This window comes from Adiantum capillus-veneris, chromosome 13 (assembly GCF_014529385.1).
Source record: "Adiantum capillus-veneris isolate H3 chromosome 13, ASM1452938v2, whole genome shotgun sequence".
In the NCBI taxonomy this organism is placed as follows: domain Eukaryota; kingdom Viridiplantae; phylum Streptophyta; class Polypodiopsida; order Polypodiales; family Pteridaceae; genus Adiantum; species Adiantum capillus-veneris.
The window spans coordinates 137,688,730-137,712,674 of NC_140943.1; the positions used below are offsets into that span (position 1 = coordinate 137,688,730).

Here is a 23,945-nt window from a genome sequence, read left to right on the forward strand (position 1 = left end):
AGCAGCTCGAAACAAATCTTGGATCCTTCTCTTGTAAGTGATCTTTAGGGCTTATGCCCTGTAAGACATGAGCGGTGAAGACGGGAGCGTGTCCGATGCGCGATGAAGTAAGGGTGGGAGTGGTTAATAGTCCGGGTTGGAGGGCAAAGATACCTCAAATAAAATTCCAATTGTCTACTCTTTTGTAGGACCGGTATGCTTTCAGAAAAGCACATGCCTGATGCTTTGATACCACTGTCACAAGACGGGCACCACGTGCCAATAGAAAAGAACAGACTGAACAGACTTTTTTAGCACTTCAATAACAACTGAATTGAGAGAGAGAGAGAGAGAGAGAGAGAGAGAGACGACACACGACACGGAGTGGCGGAATTCCACCCCAAAGAGTATTGGCCCCAAACCTTGGCGCCCCTTTCGGTATTTCTTTATATTGCATCAACTCAATACAAGCAGATACTCCAGAGTCTGCACCTTCTCCACGAAGCATGCCAGAGAATGAGCCCTAACCTCATGTTTAAAGGCCCTAGGCCCCAAAAGCAATATCCAATTGGTCCAAAAACAAAGCCAAAAGCCTGCCAAAGTAAATCACGGAAATCCGTACAACCTGTCACGTCATCAGCCAACGCAAAACGCGAAAATCCATACAGCCTACCACGTCATCATGTCAACGCAATTTTTGAAAATCTGCCACGTCATCAGTTTGTGTGTGTGTGCAAGTCCTGCTATATTCTAATCCTTTGTCACTTGGGGCCCCATCGACCGAGGTCCCCATAAGTTGGTAGGACTTCTTCTTCTTACTTGTTCTTCTTAGGGTTTAGGCCCCTCAGCTGACATCTGCAAGTTGGCTCCCTTCTTCAAGGCTTTGACACGTTAGCAGTTTGTTACACCGACTTCAAGGATCATCGTGCTTTAGCAGGACCGACTTGAAAAGTGGATATCATCATATCCGAATCACGCCGGGAGATGTCTACAAGACAGCCTTTCCAACGACTTTTGGGTTATTTGAGTTTTTGGTGATGCCTTTTAGCCTAAGCAATGCTCTTGCGACATTTAACCGGATGATGGAGAGGATTTTTCGAGGGTATAGACTATTTGTCGGCACTTTCTTTAACGATATCATTGTTTTCTCCAAGGATGAGGCACAACATAGAGATCATCTGCTTCAAGTCTTTCAGGCATTACAAGATCACAAGTTAGTGATTAATAAGAAGAAAAGTGAATTTTTCCTACCAGAGACATACTTTTTGGGACACATTGTGTCAGCAGCAGGAGTGCAGATGGATCCGGCCAAGATAGAGACTATTCGTGATTGGCCCAATTTGAAGAATGTCCATGAAGTTAGAAGCTTCTTGGGATTGTGTTCATACTATAGGCGGTTCATTAGAAAGTTTGCAGAGGTTGCTTCCCCTTTGCATATCTTGACACGGAAAGGAGTGGGGACCCACAGAGGTGATTGCCTTTCAGACATTCAAAGAGAAATTGACTACGGGACCAGTTTTGACTTTGCCGGATTTGCAGAAGTCATTTGAAGTATATTGTGATACTTGTGGTCGTAGTCTGGTTGCAGTCTGAATGCAAGAAGGCCGTGTCATTGCCTACGAGAGCCGATTGTTCTCAAGGCCGTAATTGACAGCACAGATTTACGAGAAAGAGCTTTTGGCAGTTATCCATGCTCTTACTCAGTGGCTGCATTATCTACTCAGAGCGGATTTTACTATCTTTACAGACCATCAGAGTTTACGCTACTTCTTGTCACAAAAGCAGCTATCGGAAAAGCAGATGCGGTGGGCAAACATCTTGTCACAGTTTCACTACCAGATTGTCCATGTGCAGGGACAGAAGAATTTGGTGGCAAATGCCTTGTCTAGGAAGCCGTTGGTTCTGGCTATTTCCGCGATACATCATAGGAGCTTGGAGGATATGGTCGAACGGTATGCCACAGATACAGATTTTGCAGACATTTTCACACGCATATGGGATGGGGAGATAGTAGCGGGATATTCCATTCGGGATCGAATGCCAGTGTCTACCTTTTATGGGTCACCGCTGCATTGCTACCACCTTGAAAGGGGTAGAGAGAGATTTCTTTTGGCCGAGACTAAGGAAGGATGTGGACGAGTTTGTGCGCAGTTGCTTGGTATGCCAGAAGGTCAAGTTTGGCAGGCATAAAGCACAGGGATTGTTACAGCCTTTATCCATACCCACCCGCCCTTGGGAAAGTATTACGATGGATTTCATTTTTGATATCCCGAGAACATAGAGTGGTCACGATGGATATGGACTGTTATTGACACATTTAGCAAGCAAGCTCATTTCATTCCAATGCAGAAGACAGTCAAGCCGGATCACTTAGCGAGACTGTTTGTGGCCCAGATTTTCAGATTATATGGCATGCCCATGACGATTGTCTCCGATAGGGACCCAAGATTTACGAGTTATTTTTAGAAGGCAATTTGAGAGAACATTGGCACGCGGTTGCAGTTCTCGTCATCTTTCCACACGCAGACTGACGAGCAATCTGAGATTGCCAATTCAATGGTTTTAGATTTATTGAAGTCTTATATCTCAGATCAGAAGACTCAATGGGAAAAGTATCTACCTTTGGTGGAATTTTCCTACAACAACACGATACACTCTTTGACAGGGAAGGCGCCATTTGAGATTATTGAAGGTGCCGCGAAGGTTCCACCCTTCCTAAGCACGAAAGATAAGATTGTTAAAGCTAATGAGTATACGCGCGACTTAGACACTGCTTTTGCCAAAGTACGCGAGGCTTTGCAGAAATCTAAGGGAAGACAGAAAAAGGCAGCAAATCGCCATCGTCGCGATTTGAAATTGAAGGAGGATGATTGGGTGCTCTTATGTTTTGAGAAGGCACGCCTGAGAAAGAAAAAGGGAAAGGAGAGGCTTTTTCCAAAGCTTACTATGGAAAACTACTGACCTTTCCATATCTCTGAAAAGATCAATGATGTCTCCTTCCGACTGAAACTGCCTGACACTTGGAGGATTCACAATGCATTTCATGTGAGTCTCTTGAAACCTTTTAAGGTGATGTGCCCGAAGATGGTGAGCCTGATGAGCAACCCGAAGTGGAGGAAAACAAGGAGATCCTTGTTCCTGAACAGATATTGGCACATAAGGACAGAAAGAATAAGGGTAAAGTCAGAAGGCGGTTCTTGGTTAAGTTCAAAAACTATCTGCATTGGATGCGAAGTGGATGGAGGAGGAGGACCTAGCAGATACTCCTCAGATTGTGTAACTTTACCTTGAAGCTTTTGGTTTAGCATAGTCTACTCCAAATGGAACCCCGAATTCAGCTTGGCCGAAGATCTGGTGCAGTGGGTTGCACAAGAGGGGAGTTCTCCGCTCCTTTGTCAACAGATGCCTCGATTTGGTAGCCGCTCAGGAAACATGGCACTTGTAAGTGCTTGATGACTGCTGCAATGCAGGGCTCGCTGCAACTGCCGCTCGCCCCCTGGCACATGAACCTGTCGCCCCCGTTCGCCATTGCTAGCTACTCCCCCCCACGCTTTAGCATTGCTAGTGTTCCTAGCTACACGCGCGCTGCCCCTCGCCCTTCCCTTGCGCTGCCCCCCTCTGTCACCAGCTCGCCACTTGCGCCCGCCCTTACTGCCCATTGCGTTTCCTGCCCCCATTGCGATGCCCTCACCCGCTGCCACTTCATTGCGCCCTCGCTGCCCGCTGCCCCCATTGCGATGCCCTCACCCGCTGCCACTTCATTGCGCCCTCGCTGCCTGCTGCCCCTATTGCCCACTGCATCTCCTCCCCCCCCCCCCCCCCACCTCTCTTCGCTCATTGAAACCCCCCCCCCCCCCCCCCCCCCCCGACTCATTTCGTTCTGTCGTTCTCTCCCCGAAGTTTTGCTTTCAATTGGCTCTGGCACTGCTGGTTCTTGACAGTGCTAGTCGGGGTCCTTTTGTAGAGAAATTACTTTACCCACTCCTTTTACACTACAACAGCGAACACAGATGGAGGCTCGAGCTCCGCCACAGATGGACTCTAATGAAGTCCCCTCGCCCGACCCCGCTGAGCCCACCATTCAACTTGCTCTCTCACCGAGAAAGCAAGCGAGCCTGGCCGCCGCAGAGGTAGACCGCCTACAGGCGACTTCTGTCATCTACAAGATTCTTGGCACCAGACCTAGCAGAGGAGAGCTGCAAGACCTTCTCCAAGCCCGCCTTCTTACAGAGGTGGGTAAGATCTTGGACGTGCAATTCCTCGAACCAGGCTACTATCAAAATGAGACCTCCGAGATGGCGTCCAAGGTCATCGCAATGAGTCCTTTGACCATCCGAGCAGTTCAAGCCCACTTTTGACAGTGGAGACATGGTTTTGACCCAGTTTCAGATGTTCTGGTAGAGAAGGCAGACCTCCCCATCTCTGTCTGCTTTTCTGATTTGAGGAAAGAGTACCTACCACTTTTGTCCAAGATAGGCTCAACGATTGGGACCGTCCTAGAGACACCTCGTACGACAGCGTCTATAGATGCCAAGGCGGTCGGCATTCCCTCGGTACGCGTTCTGGTTAAGGATACCTACACTCCCGAAGGTCATCTTACTTCCTCAGGTGAGTGGAGGTTGGTTCCGACAGAGCGTGGAGTCTTCGGGCCTCCCGAACAGTGCTTCATTTGTTGACAAATGGGCCATCTGACGAAGGCCTGTCCACAGAGGAGACCCCGACCTGCACCTCAGGCCCAATCCCACCCCTCAAAGGCTGGCCAGCAGCAGCAGGCAGAGCCACAGAGTACACAGGCAGAGCCACCCTCCGAGCCTGGGGCTCAAGCAAGGAAGGCTGGCAGCAGGTTCGCGGTCGACGTCCACAATGGCCACCGCACCACCGTGGCACTCAGAGTGGTCCTCAGGCTGCTGCCCAGCAGCAGTGGGTTCCCACGGGAAACCGATTCGACCCTCTTCAGCAGGACGAGGCCCCTGCTCCAGCTTCCACCTCAGCCTCACCCTCGACAGCCCTCCCCGAGTTCCCCATGCAACATTGGTTTCATACATAAATCAAAGTCATCTTCAAAAAGTCTTATTTCATTTATAAATTCACAAAGCAAAATAATGCTAGGTCATTCATAATTTTCTATCTAATAATTGTTCTGGAACGAGTATCTCCTCACCTCGCTGTATTTTCAATCTGTCAGTCCTCCTTATTCTTTTGCTTTTTTCGGGCACTGTGCAGAGATATGTCCTTGTAAGTTGTTCTCCACATTCAAAACATTTTCTTGCTTCCAAATATTCATCTCTCTATCAGCCGAGATGGTGTATCTCTTTGTCGTCTGCTTTTGCTATGACTTGTGAAGGTTTATCTGGTGGGTAAGTGTCACGTGCACATCCAACCCTATGTGTCCATGGACAAGCTAGAGCACGACAAAGGTTCGGCAATCCAGTCAGTCTAGATTTAGAAGTGTTCTGGCACTTTTGTGAGTCTGTTCGCAGACCATGCATGCCCAGACACTTAGTGTAGATGCATATCCTCTGGTTGCACACAGCATGATCATAAGCATTCCCATTAGAATCCTTCAGGGGAATTTTCCAGTGCATTTAGCCTATTTTCCCTATTTTTGACATTTTTCACTTATTATTTTTAAGTGACTTTTGTTGGAAAGTAGGTAGGGCAAATTGAGTAAGTTTGTATATAAGCAAACCCAGGCTGGCACTTTCTGGCAGAAGAGGCAACAGGAGCACACGCTCAATAGGCAACTTCTCAGCAGAACCCCCGAGAGGCCTAGCGTTTTTGCTCCACAACATCAACCTAGCGTTTTGGACCAAATCAACAAGCGTTAGCAAGAAGCAGATTAACCTAGCGTTTTGCATTTGCAGAACATCCGGCGATAGCAGAACCATTTTGAACAGAACTATTTTCAGCCCTAGCGTTTTTTATTTGCAGATCAGCCCCAGCGTTTTGCAGATTTACCGCGACGGAACACCAAGCATCAGCGTTTTCAGTTTTCAGCCCTGAGACACCGCATATCTCACCTTCCCGCAACAGTTCCTCGCCGCATGGTCAGTTTCCGCAAGGTTTATAGTTTCAGCCCGGAAAACGCAAATTTCAGCATCTGCGTTTTCAGCGCGTAGTTGTTGCATCGTCGTCACCGCCGTCGTCACCGACATAGAGTCAAAATTCAGCAGATAAAGATTTGCACATTTCAGCCCTTAGCGTTTTCAATTTTCAGCCGTCTCATCATCGTCGTCGACATCGTCGGCAAGTCCAAGCATTGTAGAGATTTGTGCAATCATAAGTAGACCGCTCTCGCCATAGAGAGTAGGGCCTTCGGAGGAGGGTTTTACGACGTCTCTGTTGTCGTATTCTCTTCTCTCTCTATCTCTCAGTCTCATGCATTTCCATTCACGGTGTCCATTCACTTTGTTTGTGTCCATTGCACTCTCTCACTAAAGGAACGAAAGGTTCTCCCTTCAGTAAGTAAAAGGAACCCTTGAGCACAGTTCGGAGCACTCATCTTGAGCAAAGTTCAATCATTCATTCCGCTGCACCTAACATTGGTATCAGAGCTTTGGCACTATTCTGTATCACTCAAGGAAAGAACCACAATAATTTTTTTTGCTTGCTGCGGTCGCACGAACCCAAGTTCGCTTGGGCATGTCGATTCCTAATCGTGTTTTTGAAGAGTGACAGGAATCCCAGGAAGGAAGGGCTTGCCCAGCCTCCCCTTTTGCCTCTTTTCACTCATTTGAGAGCGGATCGTGCACTTAGCGGCCGGCTAATCGACGTGAGGTGGGAAAAAGCAACCTTGGTGTGAGCGCAAGGCCGCCCAGGGGTGCGCCCACGGAGAAGAGCAGAACTTGGGTGAAGAGAAGATCCTTCTCTAACACAAATTGCAAGCGAAAGAAGAACCTCAAGACCCTCAAGAACCCCAAGATCCAAGACCCGCAAGAGCCCAAGTTCCTCGTGAACTTAAGAACCCAAGACCACAAGAACCCACAAGAACCCAAGACTTCAGTGGATGGTCATCACTCGAAGCGGAATGGATACTTCGCTTAGAGGTGATGAGCATGAGAGAGGCGAAGAAGAATTTCCCCACAAGGAGGTTTTTCCGACCCTCCCCCTTCCCCATCTACGCCAAGAATTGCACTAACTCCTATGGAGGAGTTGGAGCAGATGTTTATGGACAGGAAGTTAGAACGCGAAGCAAGAAGAGCAGAAAGAAAGCAGAAATGGAGCGCGAACACCAAGAAAGAATGGCAGCCATGGCGCGTGAGAGCACGCAAGCACGCTTGGAAGTCAAAGAAAGACAAGCCGAATTTGATCGCGAAAAGAAAGCAAGAAAGACAATGAACGACCGACACATGGAAGAGATGTTGCGACTTTTTTCTCAAGTGCAAGCGCACTTTGCACAGAATCAGGAGGAGGAGACTCTCTCAGTCTCTTCTTCTCCAAAGCAAGACACACATGATTTGCATGATGATTTGAATGACAATGATTTGCATGATGAATTGAATCCCAATGATTTGCATGATGATTTGGATGACACTGACAAGCTTGATGATTTGCATGATCAAGATGTGATTTCTCACAAGCATGATAATTTGCATGAAAACGATGTGATTGTTCACAAGGATGATAAGTTAGTTGATGCTTTTTCTAGCAAAGCTAACCTCGTTGCAGATTCGATCAATCACGAAGGATCGATCTTGGCTCTCGAGCCTAGGTCCAAAGAACCCCCTCAGGAAGAACCGATCTTGGCTCTCGAGCCTAGGTCCAAAGAACCCTCGCAAGAAGTATTATGTGTTCGCATGATTAGTACGCACGCATTGTTCGAGTGTTTCATTCGTGATCGTTTCCTATATTTTAGTCACCGTCTTTATGTGATCCCTTTTCCTAGGCATGACATATTGTACGTTGAGCACGTTTCACTCATGAATAAGCACAAATGTATGCGGATTGTTCATGAAAAGCTGAAAAGTATGTATGTAAGGAAGTCACATTCCATGTCTCTTCCTTGGCATGACACATTCGTAGAACGAGCACAAGAAAGAATGAGCACCAAGCATCGGCATTTCCATTGTGAATTGCCACAGTTGATTAATTTAGACCATAAGAGAAAGATTCAATCTCATTGTTTGCGTGTGTGTGGTGAACAGTTTGACACACCGTCTCTTTGTTAATCTACATTGCATGCACAGTCTATTAGGACGACAGAATTTTTTCCACTCACTTTACATGGAATAGGTATGTTCATGGTTTTGTGTTGGAAATGGTTTCAAGAATTTTTAGCCATGGAGATTCTTGAAGAAGAAAGAAGCATGACTATGTACGAAGTTGAAGCATCGAAGGAGCCACATAAGACTTTGTGTCGATTTCGGTGCGGCCCAAAGAAGCAAGCGTTGCAGACCTTTATGAAGTTCAAGTATCGCACGACCCACACATCACAGTGGGCCGGTGAAGAGTCCCTTCCGAGATTACGGATGCTATTGGCGATCTCCCTCGACGCCATACAGTTCGGTATGAGTACCTCATTTTGAAAAGGAGGGGATGTCACGTGACACATCCAACCCTATGTGTCCGTGGACAAGCTACAGCACGACAAGGGTTCCGTTGGTCCACTCAGTCTAGATTTAGAATTGTTCTGGCACTTTTGTGAGTCTGTTCGTAGACCGTGCATGCCCAGACACTTAGTGTAGATGCATATCCTCTGGTTGCACACAGCATGATCATAAGCATTCCCATCAGAATCCTTCAGGGGAATTTTCCAGTGCATTTAGCATGTTTTCCCTATTTTTGACATTTTTCACTTATTATTTCTAAGTGACTTTTGTTGGAAAGTAGGTAGGGCAAATTGAGTAAGTTTGTATATAAGCAAACCTAGGCTAGCACTTTCTGGCAGAAGAGGCAGCAGGAGCACACGCTCAACAGGCAACTTCTTAGCAAAACCCCCAAGAGGCCTAGCATTTTTGCTCCACAGCATCAACCTAGCGTTTTGGACCAAATCAGCCAGCGTTTTTGGGTCTTGCAAATTCCTGGCGATAGCAAGAAGCAGATCAGCCTAGCGTTTTGCATTTGCAGAACATCCGGCGACAGCATAACCATTTTCAGCCCTAGCGTTTTTGATTTGCAGATCAGCCCCAGTGTTTTACAAATTTACCGCGACGGAACACCAAGGCATCAGCGTTTTCAGTTTTCAGCCCTTAGACACCGCAGATCAAGTCCCGAACCTCGCAGATCTCACCTTCCCGCAACAGTTCCTCCCCGCACGGTCAGTTTCCGCAAAGTTTATAGTTTCAGCTCGGAAAACACAGATTTCAGCATCTGCGTTCTCAACACGTCGTCGTTGCATCGTCGTCACCAACATAGAGTCAGAATTCAGCAGATAAAGATTTGCACATTTCAGCCCTTAGCGTTTTCAATTTTCAGCCGTCTCGTCACCGTCCTCATCGTCGTCGACATCGTCGGCAAGTCCAAGCATTGTAGAGATTTGTGCAATCATAAGTAGACCACTCTCGCCATAGAGAGTGGGGCCTTCGAAGGAGGGTTTTACGACGTCTCTGGTGTCGTATTCTCTTCTCTCTCTATCTCTCAATCTCATGCATTTCCATTCACGGTGTCCATTCACTTTGTTTGTGTCCATTGCACTCTCTCACTAAAGGAACGGAAGGTTCTCCCTTCCGTAAGTAAAAGGAACCCTTGAGCACAGTTTGGAGCACTCATCTTGAGCAAAGTTCAAACATTCATTCCGCTGCACTTTACAGTAAGTCAAGTTACCCGAATGCATAGTGAATCCCCGCTTAGAATGTCCCTTCAATTGTTGTATGGACTCTGACTTCTTCTCAAGACAGTAGTCTCGGAAGTCCACAGCAAAACCGCTCAATTTGCTCCTTAAAACTGATCTTCTTAAAGCATGAAGCAAGTAGAAAAGCATCCCAAAATCTCTCACAGTAAGTATCCAACGGTTCTACCTTGAACATCCGAATATGATTCCAGTCAGTAATCACGTCTCGTTCCTATTCTTGAGTCAGCCATGAAGAAATAAAGAGTTTCTTAAACTTCGACCACTTTGTTCGTGCTTCGTTTCTTAACAAAAGAGTGGACCACCATGTCCGTGCATTGCCTTTCAAAAAGGATGTTGCCTGTCTAATCTTGGAGTGCTCGGTATAGCAACCTCCAAAAAAGGCTATATCAAACTGTTGGATAAAGGCTAAAGCCTTGGGAGCATCTCGAAACCCTGAAAAGTACTCAAACTTTACTGCATGTCCTCCCTCTTTAAATTCCTTAGCCTTTTTGCCCTTGTCGTTGAGAAAATCATACTAACTGGCTCTGTAAAAGTGCTTCCTTTTTTAATAAAATGCATGGTCCTTCCGTCGTTTCTTGCCCTTTCTGTCCTCAGAACTCGAGTCAGAAGACGATGAGCTATCATAAGAAGATGAGGACGAACTGGACAATCCTTCAAGGCATACCCGCTTCTTCTATTTTCTCGCATTCTCAAAAGAGGATTTTCAACCCAAGTAACCAGGGAAGTCAGTTTCCTTGTTACGTTTCTTCAGTTGCTTCTCCTTTACCCCCAACAATTGGTTGACTCGTCTTTTAACCAGGGGAATCGATGGCTTTCTGCCAATGGGAATGCACCTCATCAATCGGGTGGCGGGTCAAAAATTTGGTATACTAGGGATTCTATAACAGACTTGGACACTCCAAGTCAAGAATCAATCGCGACAGCACCAAATAACCAATTCAAAACAATTCACAGATCACAATAGATTTACACTGGCCCTTTCCGAAGCTTTGCTTCTTGCTTCGCTTTTTACCTTTTCTGTCTTCTTCGCTCGAATCTGAAGAGCTAGAAGAACTGTCAGAAGAAGAAGAAGAAGAAGAACTGGATCCTCCTTCAAACCGAACACGCTTCTTCCGTTTCTTTGCCTTGTCAAAAGTAGACTGACGACCCAAATATCCAGGGAAGTCAGTGCTTTTCTTCTGCTTTTTGCCGTGCTTTTTGGCTTTCTTTTGCGCTTCAAAAAGCTGAGCAATCCGTGCATCAACCACCTCTTGTAATTCCTTCTCTGAGTACTGTTTGTGATCAGAAGGTTTCTTGAGAGCGAGTTTCAGGCAAAGAAGTCTCGCTCATATATTTTGCCAATTTCGGATCCTTCGCAAAAAGTGAGCATCATCTTTGTTGCATCGCCGATCAATTGACGACGCTTCATCTCTCTTTGCTCCGCCTGAGTAGGCCGAGGCGGGCCATACTCTGCCGGAATCTTCGTTGTGATCCCTGCCCGCATCTCCACATGCAGAGAGAGTCAACTGATTCTTGCATGAAGCCATAGGTGCCGCGGAAAAAAAAAAAATTGGGAATCGGATTTCATGTAGAAGAGAAATCGGTCGTGCTCTAATACCACTGTAACAGACTTGGACACTCCGAGTCAAGAATCAATCGCGACAGCACCAAATAACCACTTCAGAACAATTCACAAATCACAATAGATTTACATTGGCCCGGCGGAGTTTCGTGCCTAGAGATATTGGCCCCAAAGACTGGCGCCCCTTTCGGTATTTCTTTATGTATTAAAATCAATGTCAGAGTACAAAGAGCGGTTAGGGTTTCACTCTCAAACTCTGTGTCCAGATGCTCTAAGAAGTGAGGCCCTCACCGCATATTTAAATGTTACATGGGATGCCCAAAAGCAGAGCCCCAAAAGCTTGAAAGCAAAAGCAGATTCTCTCTCTCCCTCTCTCAATGAGAGTAAAAATAAAGCATATTCTCTCTTTATCTCTCTTCCAATTTCCTTGCAAAGCCAAAAAGCATGGATTTGCGTCACTCAAAAAAAACAAATTTTTTTTTCCACCTCCGCGATTTCCAAAAATTAGGGTTTTTGGTAGAAATTAGGGTTTGCAAGAATTTTAGGGTTTCTGCTGTCGGTAGCCACGTCATCACTTTGTGACATACCCCCCTCTTGAAAGCATTGTAATCGATCGCGATTATGTCTGCAAAACCGACAAAAGCCATAAACCGTCCTAGCAGACACTGACTGTTAGTACCTACGTACTAGGGACACACATCTAGCACATGTACCAAATCGACAGTCACATCACATGACATCAAAGGACATCACTAGACATCACATGACATTCAACATTCATTCGGATCTTAGACCATGATTTATCGGCAATGTAGCTAGCAATCACATCTAGGTCCAATCGGGACCTCATCGATGTCTGATTGACTAACCCCTATTGCAACCATGTCTATTCGAGATCAATCAGACCAAAATGCTGCAGTCATTTCGTCTCTCACTTCCTGCACTCAAAAGAAGTCAAGAACAAATCAGTATCATTATTAGGAATTCCATTTCATAAAGTCATCCATCAGAATACTGTCATTTCGTCTATCACTTCCTGCACTCAAAAGAAGTCAAGAACAAATCAGTATCATTATTAGGAATTCCATTTCATAAAGTCATCCATCAGAATACTGTCAGCTCTCTGTATCCCTGAAACTCAAAGAGACATCAGTGACTTTAGTATCAAAATCAAGGCATCTGTTGACAAAGGAGTGGAGTGACTCCCCTCTTGTGCATCCCACTGCACCAGATCTCCGGCCAAGCTGAATTTTTTACTTTTACTTTTTACTTTTTTGGGCTAGAGCCGGCAAGCCAGCAAGAAACTGCCTTTGCTTCGCGTGCACGCAAACGAGTCAAAGACAAGTTATCTTGTGGACTTGCCGCCAAGCTGAATTTTGGGTTCCGTTTGGAGTAGACTATGCTAAACCAAAGCATCGAGGTAAAGTTTCACAATCCGAGGAGTATCTACTAGGTCCTCCTCCTCCATCCACTTCGCATCCAATGCAGGATAGTTCTTGAAATTAACCAAGAACCGCCTTCGGACTTTACCTTTAGTCTTCGTATCTTTATATGCCAAAATCTGTTCAGAAACAAGGATCTCCTCGTTTTCTTCCACTTGGGGTTGCTCATCAGACTCCCCATCATCAGGCACATCACCCTTAAAAGGTTTCAAGAGACTCATATGGAATCCATTTTGAATCACCAAGTATCTGGCAGTTTCAATCGAAAGGAGACATCATTTATCTTTTCAGTGATCTGGAAAGGTCTGTAGTATCGCATACTAAGCTTTGGAAAAAGCCTCTCCTTTCCCTTTTTCTTTCGTAGGCGTGCCTTCTCAAAACGTAAGAGCACCCAATCATCCTCCTTCAGTTTCAAATCACGACGATGGCGATCTGCTGCCTTTTTCTGTCGTTCTTGAGACTTCTGCAAAGTCTCGCGAACCTTGGCAAAACCCGTATCCAAATCTCGCGAATATTCATCCGCTTCAAATATCTGATCTTTCGTGCTCAGGAAGGATGGAACATTCGCAGCACTTTCAATAATCTCAAATGGCGTCTTCCCCGTCGAAGAGTGTATCGTGTTATTGTAGGCAAATCCCACCAAAGGTAAGTTCTTTTCCCATTGAGTCTTTTGATTCGAGATACAAGACTTCAATATATCTAAAACCACCGAATTGGCAATCTCAAATTGCCCGTCAGTCTGCAAGTGGAACGATGACGAGAACTGCAACCGCGTGCCAATGTTCTCCCAAATTGCCTTCCAAAACAAACTCATAAATCTGGGTCTCTGTCGGAGACAATCGTCTTAGACGTGCCATGTAATTGGAAAACCATCGTGATCATTCTGTGTTCTCGGGAGATCAAAAATGAAATCCATTTCAATACTTTCCCAGGGGCGGGTGGGTATGGGTAAAGGCTGTAAGATTCCCTGTGCCTTATGCCTATCAAACTTGACCTTCTGGCATACTAAGCGACTGCGCACAAACTCTTCCACATCCTTTTTGAGTCTCGGCCAAAAGAAGTATCTCTCTACCCCCTTCATGGTGGTAGCAATGCCGCGATGACCTGTAAAAGGTGGACAGTGGCATTCAATCGTAACCTTTTCCCTCAATGGCTGTGTAACACACAACATGGTTTTTCTCATCAAGTAGCCTTCCCGAAGGGAGTATCCGGCTACTGTCCTCCCATCCCGTATCCTGTGAAAATAAATCTGTAAAATCTGTATCTTTCTCATAAATCTGTGCTATTAGTTCCGGCCTAGGGAACTATCAACTCTCGTAAGCAATGACATGGCCTTCTTGCATTAAGACCGCACCCAGACTACGACCACAAGCATCACAAAATACTTCAAATGACTTCTGCAAGTCCGGCAAAGTCAAATCTGGTCCTGTAGTCAATTTCTCTTTCAATGTCTGAAAGGCAGTCACCTCTGTGGATCCCCACGAGAAAGGGACTCCTTTCTGTATCAAGAATATGCAAAGGGGAAGCAACCTCTGCAAACTTTCGAATGAACCGTCTGTAGTACGAACACAGTCCCAAGAAGCTTTCAACTTCATGGACATTCTTCAAATCGGGCCAATCACGGATAGTGTCTATCTTGGCCGAATCCATTTGCACTCCTGTTGCTGAGACAAAGTGTCCCAAAAAAAATATATCTTTGAAGCATATGATCTCTATGTTCTGCTTCATTCTTGGAGAAAACAATGGTATCATCAAAGAAAGTGCCAACAAATAGCCTGTACTCTTGAAAAAATCATGTCCATCATCCTGTTTAAATGTCGCAGGAGCATTGCTTAAGCCAAAAGGCATCACCAAAAAAACTCAAATAACCCAAAAGTCGTCTGAAAGGTTGTCTTGTAGACGTCTCCCGGTGCGATTCGGATCTGATGATATCCACTCTTCAAGTCAATCCTGCTAAAGCACGAGGATCCCTGTAACCTGTCGAGTATATCATCGATCCTAGGAATCGGAAATCTGTTCTTGATGGTGATTTTGTTAAGAGCGATATAATCAATGCTCATTCTCCAAGATCCGTCTTTCTTCAAATCCAACAACAGTGGAGAGCAATACGATGAAGTACTATGCTGGACAAGACCCTTTTCCAAGAGGTCTTTCACTGGGTTCATAATCTTTTCATTCTGTACTCGGCTCACACGGTTCGGTGGCCGGTTCGGTGGCGTGCTTCCAGGTATCAGGTCAATGGTCTGATCTTCACGCCCTCTGAAAAACAATCGGCATGAGTGTGGAGAAAAATCTTTGGCGATCTTTTGATCGGGTCAAAAGATATTCAACCTTTATCCATCGTTCAGTTCTCTCCCAAAAGAATGAGTAAAGAAACTGAAGTTCATCAAGTACAATCTCTAAGCCCTTCATTTATCAAAGTCGCTTTCTCGGCTCGATAGTCAACCACGGCGTAGTTCTTGTGGTACCAAGGGATCCTGAGTAGAACGTCACTCGCGTGCCTTGAACACCCCTGTCATTGCAAACGAAGTTTGCCAATGCTCGGTGTAATGGCAACATCCCATCCGGGTGCCTGTCGAACTACCTCCGCCTGTGGCGTCAGTTTGTCGGGCGTAATTCCAAATCGAGCCGCCAATTCCAAGTGAAAAGAAGTTGGCCTTGGCTCCTTCAAAAGAGCTTCCTGATCCTTCACTTTGCCCCAAAAGCGGCAAAGTTTGTACTTTCATTCATTAGATTCGGTGCAGGTCCCACGCCATGTGGTACCAATTCTACTTTTCTATCTGCCTTTTCTGCCACGTTCCTCGGCTGCTCTCGAACTCTCAGGCCTGTCGTCGTCTTTATCATTCTGTTCTTTCTGTGCCTTTTTAGGGCACTTCGCGGAGACATGTCCATGTTCCCTGCATCCAAAGCACTTCCCCTCTCTGATGAAGCGAGCTCTCTCCTCAAGAGTAAGCTTGGGTCATGCATCCTTTTTCTCTGGGTTGCTCTTTTTCTTTCTACTTTCATTCCCAGAAGTCTGTTCGGCTCGTTGTGTCATGACCTCATCTGTGGGGTAGGTCAGACTACCAGAGTAAATGGCAAAGCCCCACTTCGCATGACTCATCAACTCCTAAATAGAAGCTAACTTCCGTTCCAAGCAGTGATCTCGGATCTCTGTAGGTAGACCCAAGGTAAACCGCTCAATCTGTTCTTTGAACGAGATCTTCTTGAATGAAGAGGCAGGTAGAAAAGAGCTCCAGAATCTTTCACAGTAAGCATTGATTGTATCTTTCTTGGTCATCCGAAGATGGTTCCAAGCAGCTCGTACATCTCGTTCATTTTCTTGCGTCAACCAGGAAGAAATAAAAAGCTTCTTAAATTTCAGCCATTTAACAGGCGCAGTCTTGTTTAAATGAAGCGTGGACCACCAAGTACGAGCATTCCCCTTAGAGTAAGAGGCAGCTCTCCGAATCTTGGAGTGCTCTGAATAGCGTCCTCTCCCGAAAGTGATGTCAAACTGCTGTATAAAAGACAAAGCCTTCGAAGCATCTGAGTATCCTGAAAAAGTAAAACTTGATGGAGTGGCCACCTTCCTTAAACTCTCGGACTTTCTTGCTTTTATCTTCGAGAAAGTCATACTGGTTGGCTTTGTAAAAATTTCTTGTTCGCATAGAAGTTTCCGTCATCCAAATCTGAGCTGTCTGTAGACGAGTCCTCAGTAGAACTGTCAATCTCTGGGCGAGATTCAACATTTTTCTTGCCCTTTCCGAAGCTTTGCTTCTTGCTTCGCTTTTTACCTTTTCTGTCTTCTTCGCTCGAATCTGAAGAGCTAGAAGAACTGTCAGAAGAAGAAGAAGAAGAAGAAGAAGAACTGGATCCTCCTTCAAACCGAACACGCTTCTTCCGTTTCTTTGCCTTGTCAAAAGTAGACTGACGACCCAAATATCCAAGGAAGTCAGTGCTTTTCTTCTGCTTTTTGCCGTGCTTTTTGGCTTTCTTTTGCGCTTCAAAAAGCTGAGCAATCCGTGCATCAACCACCTCTTGTAATTCCTTCTCTGAGTACTGTTTGTGATCAGAAGGTTTCTTGAGAGCGAGTTTCAGGTAAAGAAGTCTCGCTCATATATTTTGCCAATTTCGGATCCTTCGCAAAAAGTGAGCATCATCTTTGTTGCATCGCCGATCAATTGACGACGCTTCATCTCTCTTTGCTCCGCCTGAGTAGGCCGAGGCGGGCCATACTCTGTCGGAATCTTCGTTGTGATCCCTGCCCGCATCTCCACATGCAGAGAGAGTCAACTGATTCTTGCATGAAGCCATAGGTGCCGCGGAAAAAAAAAAAATTGGGAATCGGATTTCATGTAGAAGAGAAATCGGTCGTGCTCTAATACCACTGTAACAGACTTGGACACTCCGAGTCAAGAATCAATCGCGACAGCACCAAATAACCACTTCAGAACAATTCACAAATCACAATAGATTTACATTGGCCCAGCGGAGTTTCGTGCCTAGAGATATTGGCCCCAAAGACTGGCGCCCCTTTCGGTATTTCTTTATGTATTAAAATCAATGTCAGAGTACAAAGAGCGGTTAGGGTTTCACTCTCAAACTCTGTGTCCAGATGCTCTAAGAAGTGAGGCCCTCACCGCATATTTAAATGTTACATGGGATGCCCAAAAGCAGAGCCCCAAAAGCTTGAAAGCAAAAGCAGATTCTCTCTCTCCCTCTCTCAATGAGAGTAAAAATAAAGCATATTCTCTCTTTATCTCTCTTCCAATTTCCTTGCAAAGCCAAAAAGCAGGAATTTGCGTCGCTCAAAAAAACCAAAAAAAAAATTATGTTTATTTTTATTTTTCCACCTCCGCGATTTCTGGAAATTAGGGTTTCTGGTAGGATTGGGTTTGCAAGAATTTTAGGGTTTCTGGAAGAAATTAGGGTTTTTGTTGTCGGTAGCCACGTCATCACTTTGTGACAGATTCTTTGCAAACTGAAGCATCTGCTTTGCACAATCATCAACCTGTTGTCAACATTGCATTCCATCAATTGATATCTCGTAGGCCAAAGTGGCATATACTCACAATCTGCTGATCCGTTTGAATTTCCAGTGATATCTCCTGTTTCCAAAGTGTTAGGAGGGTTCGTCTGATTCTTGCGAGATCCGTCGTTTGAATCCATGTGTGTCGCAGTAAGAGGATCGGATTTCTCGGTAGAAGAAAAATCGGCCATGCTTTGACACCACTGTCACAAACTTAGGCACACCAAGTTGGAAATCTGGCACTACACACGAGAGAATCACTTAAAATAATTCACAACTTTAAAACTTGAGTCAACACGGCCTGGCGTAGTTCCGTGCCCAGAGGTATTGGCCCCAAAACCTATTGCCCCTTTCGATATTTCTTTATTATATTAAGGCTTGAGCAAAGTACAACACCCGAAGGAGTCCTCCGCTCTGAAACTCTGTGTCCAGATGCTCTAAAGAGTGAGGCCCCTAAGAGTCTATTTATTCTTACAAGGGATGCCCCAAAAGTAGAGCCCCAAAAGCAGTCAAACTCAAAAGCAAGGAGTCCCAAAAGCAACTAGTCAAAAGTCTGCCAACAAAAGCAGCCAGTGCAATATGCGGAAGAACCGTACAATCGCCACGCCATCATGCTGTCAGCACTTTATGCGGAGGGCCGTCCAGGGTGCCATGTCAGCATGCTACCGATGCGAATTGCGAAAGGCCGTACACGTTGCCACGTCAGCACCCGTACTGCCACGTCAACACCCGTACTACCACGTCAACACCTCTGTCTGCAGGTGGTCATGCCACGTCATCATTTTGTGACAGGTTCGTACTCCGAGGTGTTATCTAAGCATATTCACTCCACAATTGGAGTGAAACAATGATGCACACTCTCCCCATTGCCTGTTTTGTATGTAGATGAGGTTTCATATTACATTGAGAGGGGAGGCGACGAAGGAGCACAGCTAGCAAGGACATGGATTTCATTACTACTGTATGCAAATAATATTGTGTTGATCACACATTCACCAGAGGGGATGCAACGACACTTAGATGCATTGCATACTTTTGCTAGTGATGGCGACTTGTCGGTGAACCTTGGCAAGATCAAAGTTATGGTGTTCAACACCACAACACAGTGGGTCAGGTGATCTACACCAACGTTCACGTATGATCACTAAACCGTTGGGTATACAGACGCATACACTTACCTGGGGGTGGTCTTCAATGGTCCAAAGTTCTTGACGAAAGGAGCACAGACTAGACTGACGAGAGCATATGTACCTTTGGGGAGCAGGGAGAGGATGTATTCTCAAACTCAGTTTCAGGAACCTCGAACAGCTCTGGCTATTTGACACATTGGATACTGTGAAGATATGGGGACCATCAATAGACCATCATAGCCGAGCTAGTACCGATGGATGGAGATGTACGGAGAGGCCAAGGCCTCTATACCGCACGAGATTATTTGTGCAGAGCTTGTTGCTCCCCCGCTCGTCATGGGGGCACTTACCAGATCCGTCTCGTTAATACAAAGTATCTGGAATCTGGATTCTGCCCAAAGTAGCTTTAAAGTTTTCTCGACAGCTTGCCTCATAGGAAGACACATCTTGTTGGTATGCAGAAATGACATCATTGTCTCAGCTACATTGATTTAGTATGGCCAAACTACCCCCTTTCCAGTGCTCTTTGGATGCACCCTCCTTGTCCCTCACACAGACCAAGATTACCCGCCTCATCGGACAAGATTTGATTCAGATAGACACAAGGAGGACTTGGTAAGACCAACACAAGAGCTTGGCACGAAGATGGCTTTTTAGCATCTTCTCCAGCTAATAGAGGATGGATATGTAATAAGACCTGCCTATATAGACACTCATTTATCACATGGGATACAATGTGCTATTGCTCAGATGTGCACATCATCACATTAGCTAGAGATTGAGACTGGCAAATTTAGGAGAATGCCAATAGAGGCCAAGATTTGCCAGTTCTGTCATATAGAGCCAAAGACAGAGTTACAACTTACATCACCTGTCATTGTCCGATATACTATGAAATACAAGGCCGCTTTCACTGTCTATTCAGAAAGGGCCTTGAACCACATGCTAGAGTCATGAGACATCACGATCAGAGATGCCTCGGGTTGTTTTTGCTAGAGCTGCACAAACATAGGGAGAGTCTCGTGAGGAGATTAGATAGTGGGAGACATTCACAAAGAGAGATCGCTGACCTCTTTAGAGCAGAGACTCGACAATCAGATGAACAAGCTTCACAGCAGACTTCAGAGTCCACCTATACTAGAGGTATATTGATTAACAGAGACATTGACCTTGGGAGAGCTAGACACCCACATCTATGAGGGCCACCACGACATCAACGGAGGCTCCATCAAATGATCATGATTGTTCTAGCATGACATGGGAGACATCCAATACCACTATTTACAGAGGCCGACAATGATGTTGCTCTTCAGTAATCAATGCAGTACATCCTCAGACAGTGCCCGATGTCGGGCATCCTCGGACATTGATGTTCATTTTAGCTTTCATTTTACTTCATTTTACTTTGTACCTAGACATTGTGTTAGATCCACCAAGATTGTATAAGGTTGGTCTCAACGATTATTTCAGCCTTTTGAAGACGTTTAATAGAGCATTTCATTTCATTTCCTCTCTCTCTCTCTCTCTCTCTCTCTCTCTCTCTCTCTCTCTCTCTCTCTCTCTCTCTCTCTCTCTCTCTCTCTCTCTCTAAATAGGCACCCCTGGCGGTATTTCTTTATCGTATTAGGCTGCGTTCACATAAGGCGGCGAAAGGAATTGGAAAAGCTGTAAACCAACAAGAAAGTGCCATGTGGACCCTGTTGTTCACATAGGGCGGCGGAAAAGTGAGATGAAGAGTGCCATATCGTGGAAGAGAAAAAGGGGATTTGTTCCGACCCCTCCCCCCCCAAAGTTCTTTCTTCCACCCTCCACCTTGGCAAAAAGTGCCGTGTTGACACCAATCACATTAAACTAAACCTCCCACCCTTTTGTCCACACTTGCCTCCTCTTTCTTCCGCCGCCTCCCGACGTTCACATAAGACGGTGGTAGAAAATTGCCTCACATTTTCCTCCACCAGCAATGTGAACACATGGGCAGTGGAAGAGAACGTTTGCAAGCTTTTCCACCGGGAAGAGCTCATAAAGTGTCATGTTTTCCGTCGCCCCGATGTGAACCCAGCCTCGGCGCCAATATATGATGTAGCATGTGTGTATACACCCTCTTTTGCAGACCCCTAAATAATCGTATGTGTGTGTGTGTGTGCGCGCGCGCGCACGCGCACGCATAAATTTAGAAAACTCTTCCATGTGTCCAATTCTGCCTCCTACAACTTAGTCTAGAGAAAGGAAGAGCTGCCCACGAATTTTCAAGATACTTCTACAGACTACAAAGATTGCCCTATCTACAGATTCGATTAAGCCACAAGTCACAAAACTCTGATCCTCAACAAAGCTGCATATCTGCTCCAAACACACAATAAGTTTAGCCTAAGAATGTGATTCTCTATGCAGAATGAGCTCTTCAACTTCTTCGACGGCGACTGGTTGCGAAGATTGCCCTAGCTCTAGGTTTGATGAAGCCACATAAGTCACATTACCATTCAGAAATTTGTTAAAATTTGTTGCAAATTGTCACTCTAGGCTAGGAGATTTACGGTTTACCACCAAACTTTCTCTTGTTTTGTAGATGTTGTTTAACTCCATTTGGAATCCCTCTTTAGGGATACCCATTTGATTGTGCATCATTGTTGTTTCTTAGATGTGATGAATCATCAAGCATGTTGGACATTTTTAGGACTCTTCTTTACAACAAACACCTTGCCTAGCAAATACTTGCTCGTGAAGTAGAGGCTAATGCTATTACTAACCCAGTATTTGAAAATGAAAGAAAGAACAATCATTACCTACAAAACAATCGGAGCAGCCAAGTGAGCAAGGAGCACTCAAGATCCGGTGGTAGGACTGATGAACTTCTCTAAATCCTCATAAAACTGGATCTTGTCCATACCAATGGCAAAAGGATAGGCCACCCGAAAGGATAAGACATGAAAAAAGTGCAACGATTGACGTGGTCAATAAGCGCTCCAACCCCTTCATAGCCTGATGCTCAAATCACTTACACCTTTCCAAAATGCCTAAAGAATGGCCCCAGCCCAAACTAACTAGCAAACCAATCAGCAAAAGAATGGAGCACCAAGTGTAGGCTAGCTAGATGTAAATTTATATAACGGAACCAAGGGGACAAGGGGCACTTCAACTGAGTGCAAGCCTAGGACTAAGTTCTAATGATTAAAGCACTGGTACCTCTCCAAAATATCTCAAGGATGGCTCCTATCTAAACCAATTAGCAATTGGCAAACCAAATGGCAAAAGGACCGCGCAAGAGCTGGCCGACTAGTCATAAAAAATGAAGCATAGCAGTAACGCATACAAAGGGTACTTGAACCACTGGTAGCACTAATGATCAAGCCCTTGTACATGTTTTTGACCCCTCAAGGATGGCTGTCGCTTATACAAACCAAGTGACAAAAGGATAGACCACCCATGAGAAGGACAGCTAGCTGCTAGACATTCCAACAAGCACAACTAAAAAGTGGCCAAGAATTACTCTAGTGCAACAACCCAAGCACGTGTTATCCAAAACCAATTGGCAAGCGAATAGACCATCCAAGAGCAAGCTAGCTAGACGTAGAAAACAAGCACAATAGTAAACCCGAGGAACATTCCAACATGGCAGTACAACTAATGATCAAAACACATTTACCTCCTAACAATCCTCAAAAAGAAACAAACTCTCTCTCTCTCTCTCTCTCTCTCTCTCTTTTGTAAATTCTTCTCTCTCTCACGCGCGCGCACACACACACACACACCTGCACAGAATCAGCGCTGATAATCTCTCCATTTAAACGCTTGGCAACTTCGAGGGCAACGGAGCTCTTGCCGACAGCGGTTGGTCCAGAAATGACAAGGACACGGCGGGAGGGAGGGTGGGGATCCAGAGCGGCAGCACACCAGGAGGAGGGGCCAGGCCTAGCTGAAGGACACGAACGAGAACGAGAACGAGGGCGAGGGCGCAGGGGCGAGGGCGCAGCTCTCAGCATGGAGAAGCAGCTCAACTGAAAACACTTCACCACTAAGCAAAGCCTTTTGTAACTAAGATCTCGCTTAACTATGACCTCGCACGATCCGCCGGCTGTAGCGGGTCTCGTTCGCTCTTAGGGCGTGGTCACGCGAGGCTTAGTTACCCGTAAGCCTGGCGTGCGTCTGACAAGAGTGCAGAGCGAAGACCGGGAGCAGCAAGTAGAGAGAGGGAGAGCCAGGCGCAGGCAAGAGATAGAAACTCAATGCGAAGCTGTGGCGACCGGAATTGTTTTTGCAACTATGTCTTTTTAGGCATAGTTGAGCTACTAAGCAGGTCGAAAGCTGCAGCGTGTCAGAGCTTGTGACGAAAACTAAGCCTCGCGTGACCATAGCCTTATCAACGGGCCAACCTCTATAGTTTTTCAAGCTCATTCAAGTGAGTATGAATATTAATCTATATATCTTATTTACAACTTGAACCAAAAGATTCCGAAAGAAAATTAACAAAGATAAGAAAAATGGGTACATATAATTTTTTCATTAAATATATGTACACATGGAACCAAAAGATTCAAAAAGAAAATTAACAAAGATAAGGAAAAATGGGTACATATAATTTTTTCATTGAATATATGTACACATGGAAATGAATTTTGATGTTTTAATTACATCTAAAAGATAAAAAAGTGAAGTAGCACCAATAGAGGTTTTTTGCTTAGAAAGGTTCAACAGCTTTTGAATCTAGAGATAACAGAATCAGAATCCTTAGTTGCAACCATCATGCAAACAAAAAAATCATTAGCACTCTTGGTTAAGCATGGTTATCCATGTCTATTATTTTCACATTCATGTCTATTCTTTATGCTTTTTGGTTAGTATGATGGTATGACAGCTTATAGTAGCTAGATAGTGTCAGCTTTAAGTGGCAGCAAGTACCTATTGTATCAACATAAATCATTTGTTTCTAACAATCATAAAGGTAGCAAGATGAAGAATTCCACTTTTTCTATTCAAAATAGTTCTCATGAACATCTATACTTCTATGCTTTATATAATGGAGCTTAAAATTTTC

At 45.2% G+C, this 23,945-nt stretch overlaps 1 protein-coding gene across 2 annotated transcripts in view; it reads right to left on the reverse strand.

The window, feature by feature from the left end:
- The window catches only part of LOC147444937 (tRNA dimethylallyltransferase 9-like), a 152,399-nt gene extending 129,257 nt beyond the window's left edge, over positions 1–23,142 (reverse strand). The window contains exon 1 of one of the 2 annotated variants that reach the window (XM_086527440.1): positions 22,663–23,142. In XM_086527440.1, coding sequence (XP_086383566.1) covers positions 22,663–22,893 — 231 coding nt within the window. In that variant the 5' untranslated portion in view covers positions 22,894–23,142. The remainder of the gene's footprint in view (positions 1–22,662) is intronic. The other variant, XM_086527439.1, reaches the window with a different exon arrangement.
- Positions 23,143–23,945: the final 803 nt, after the last annotated feature.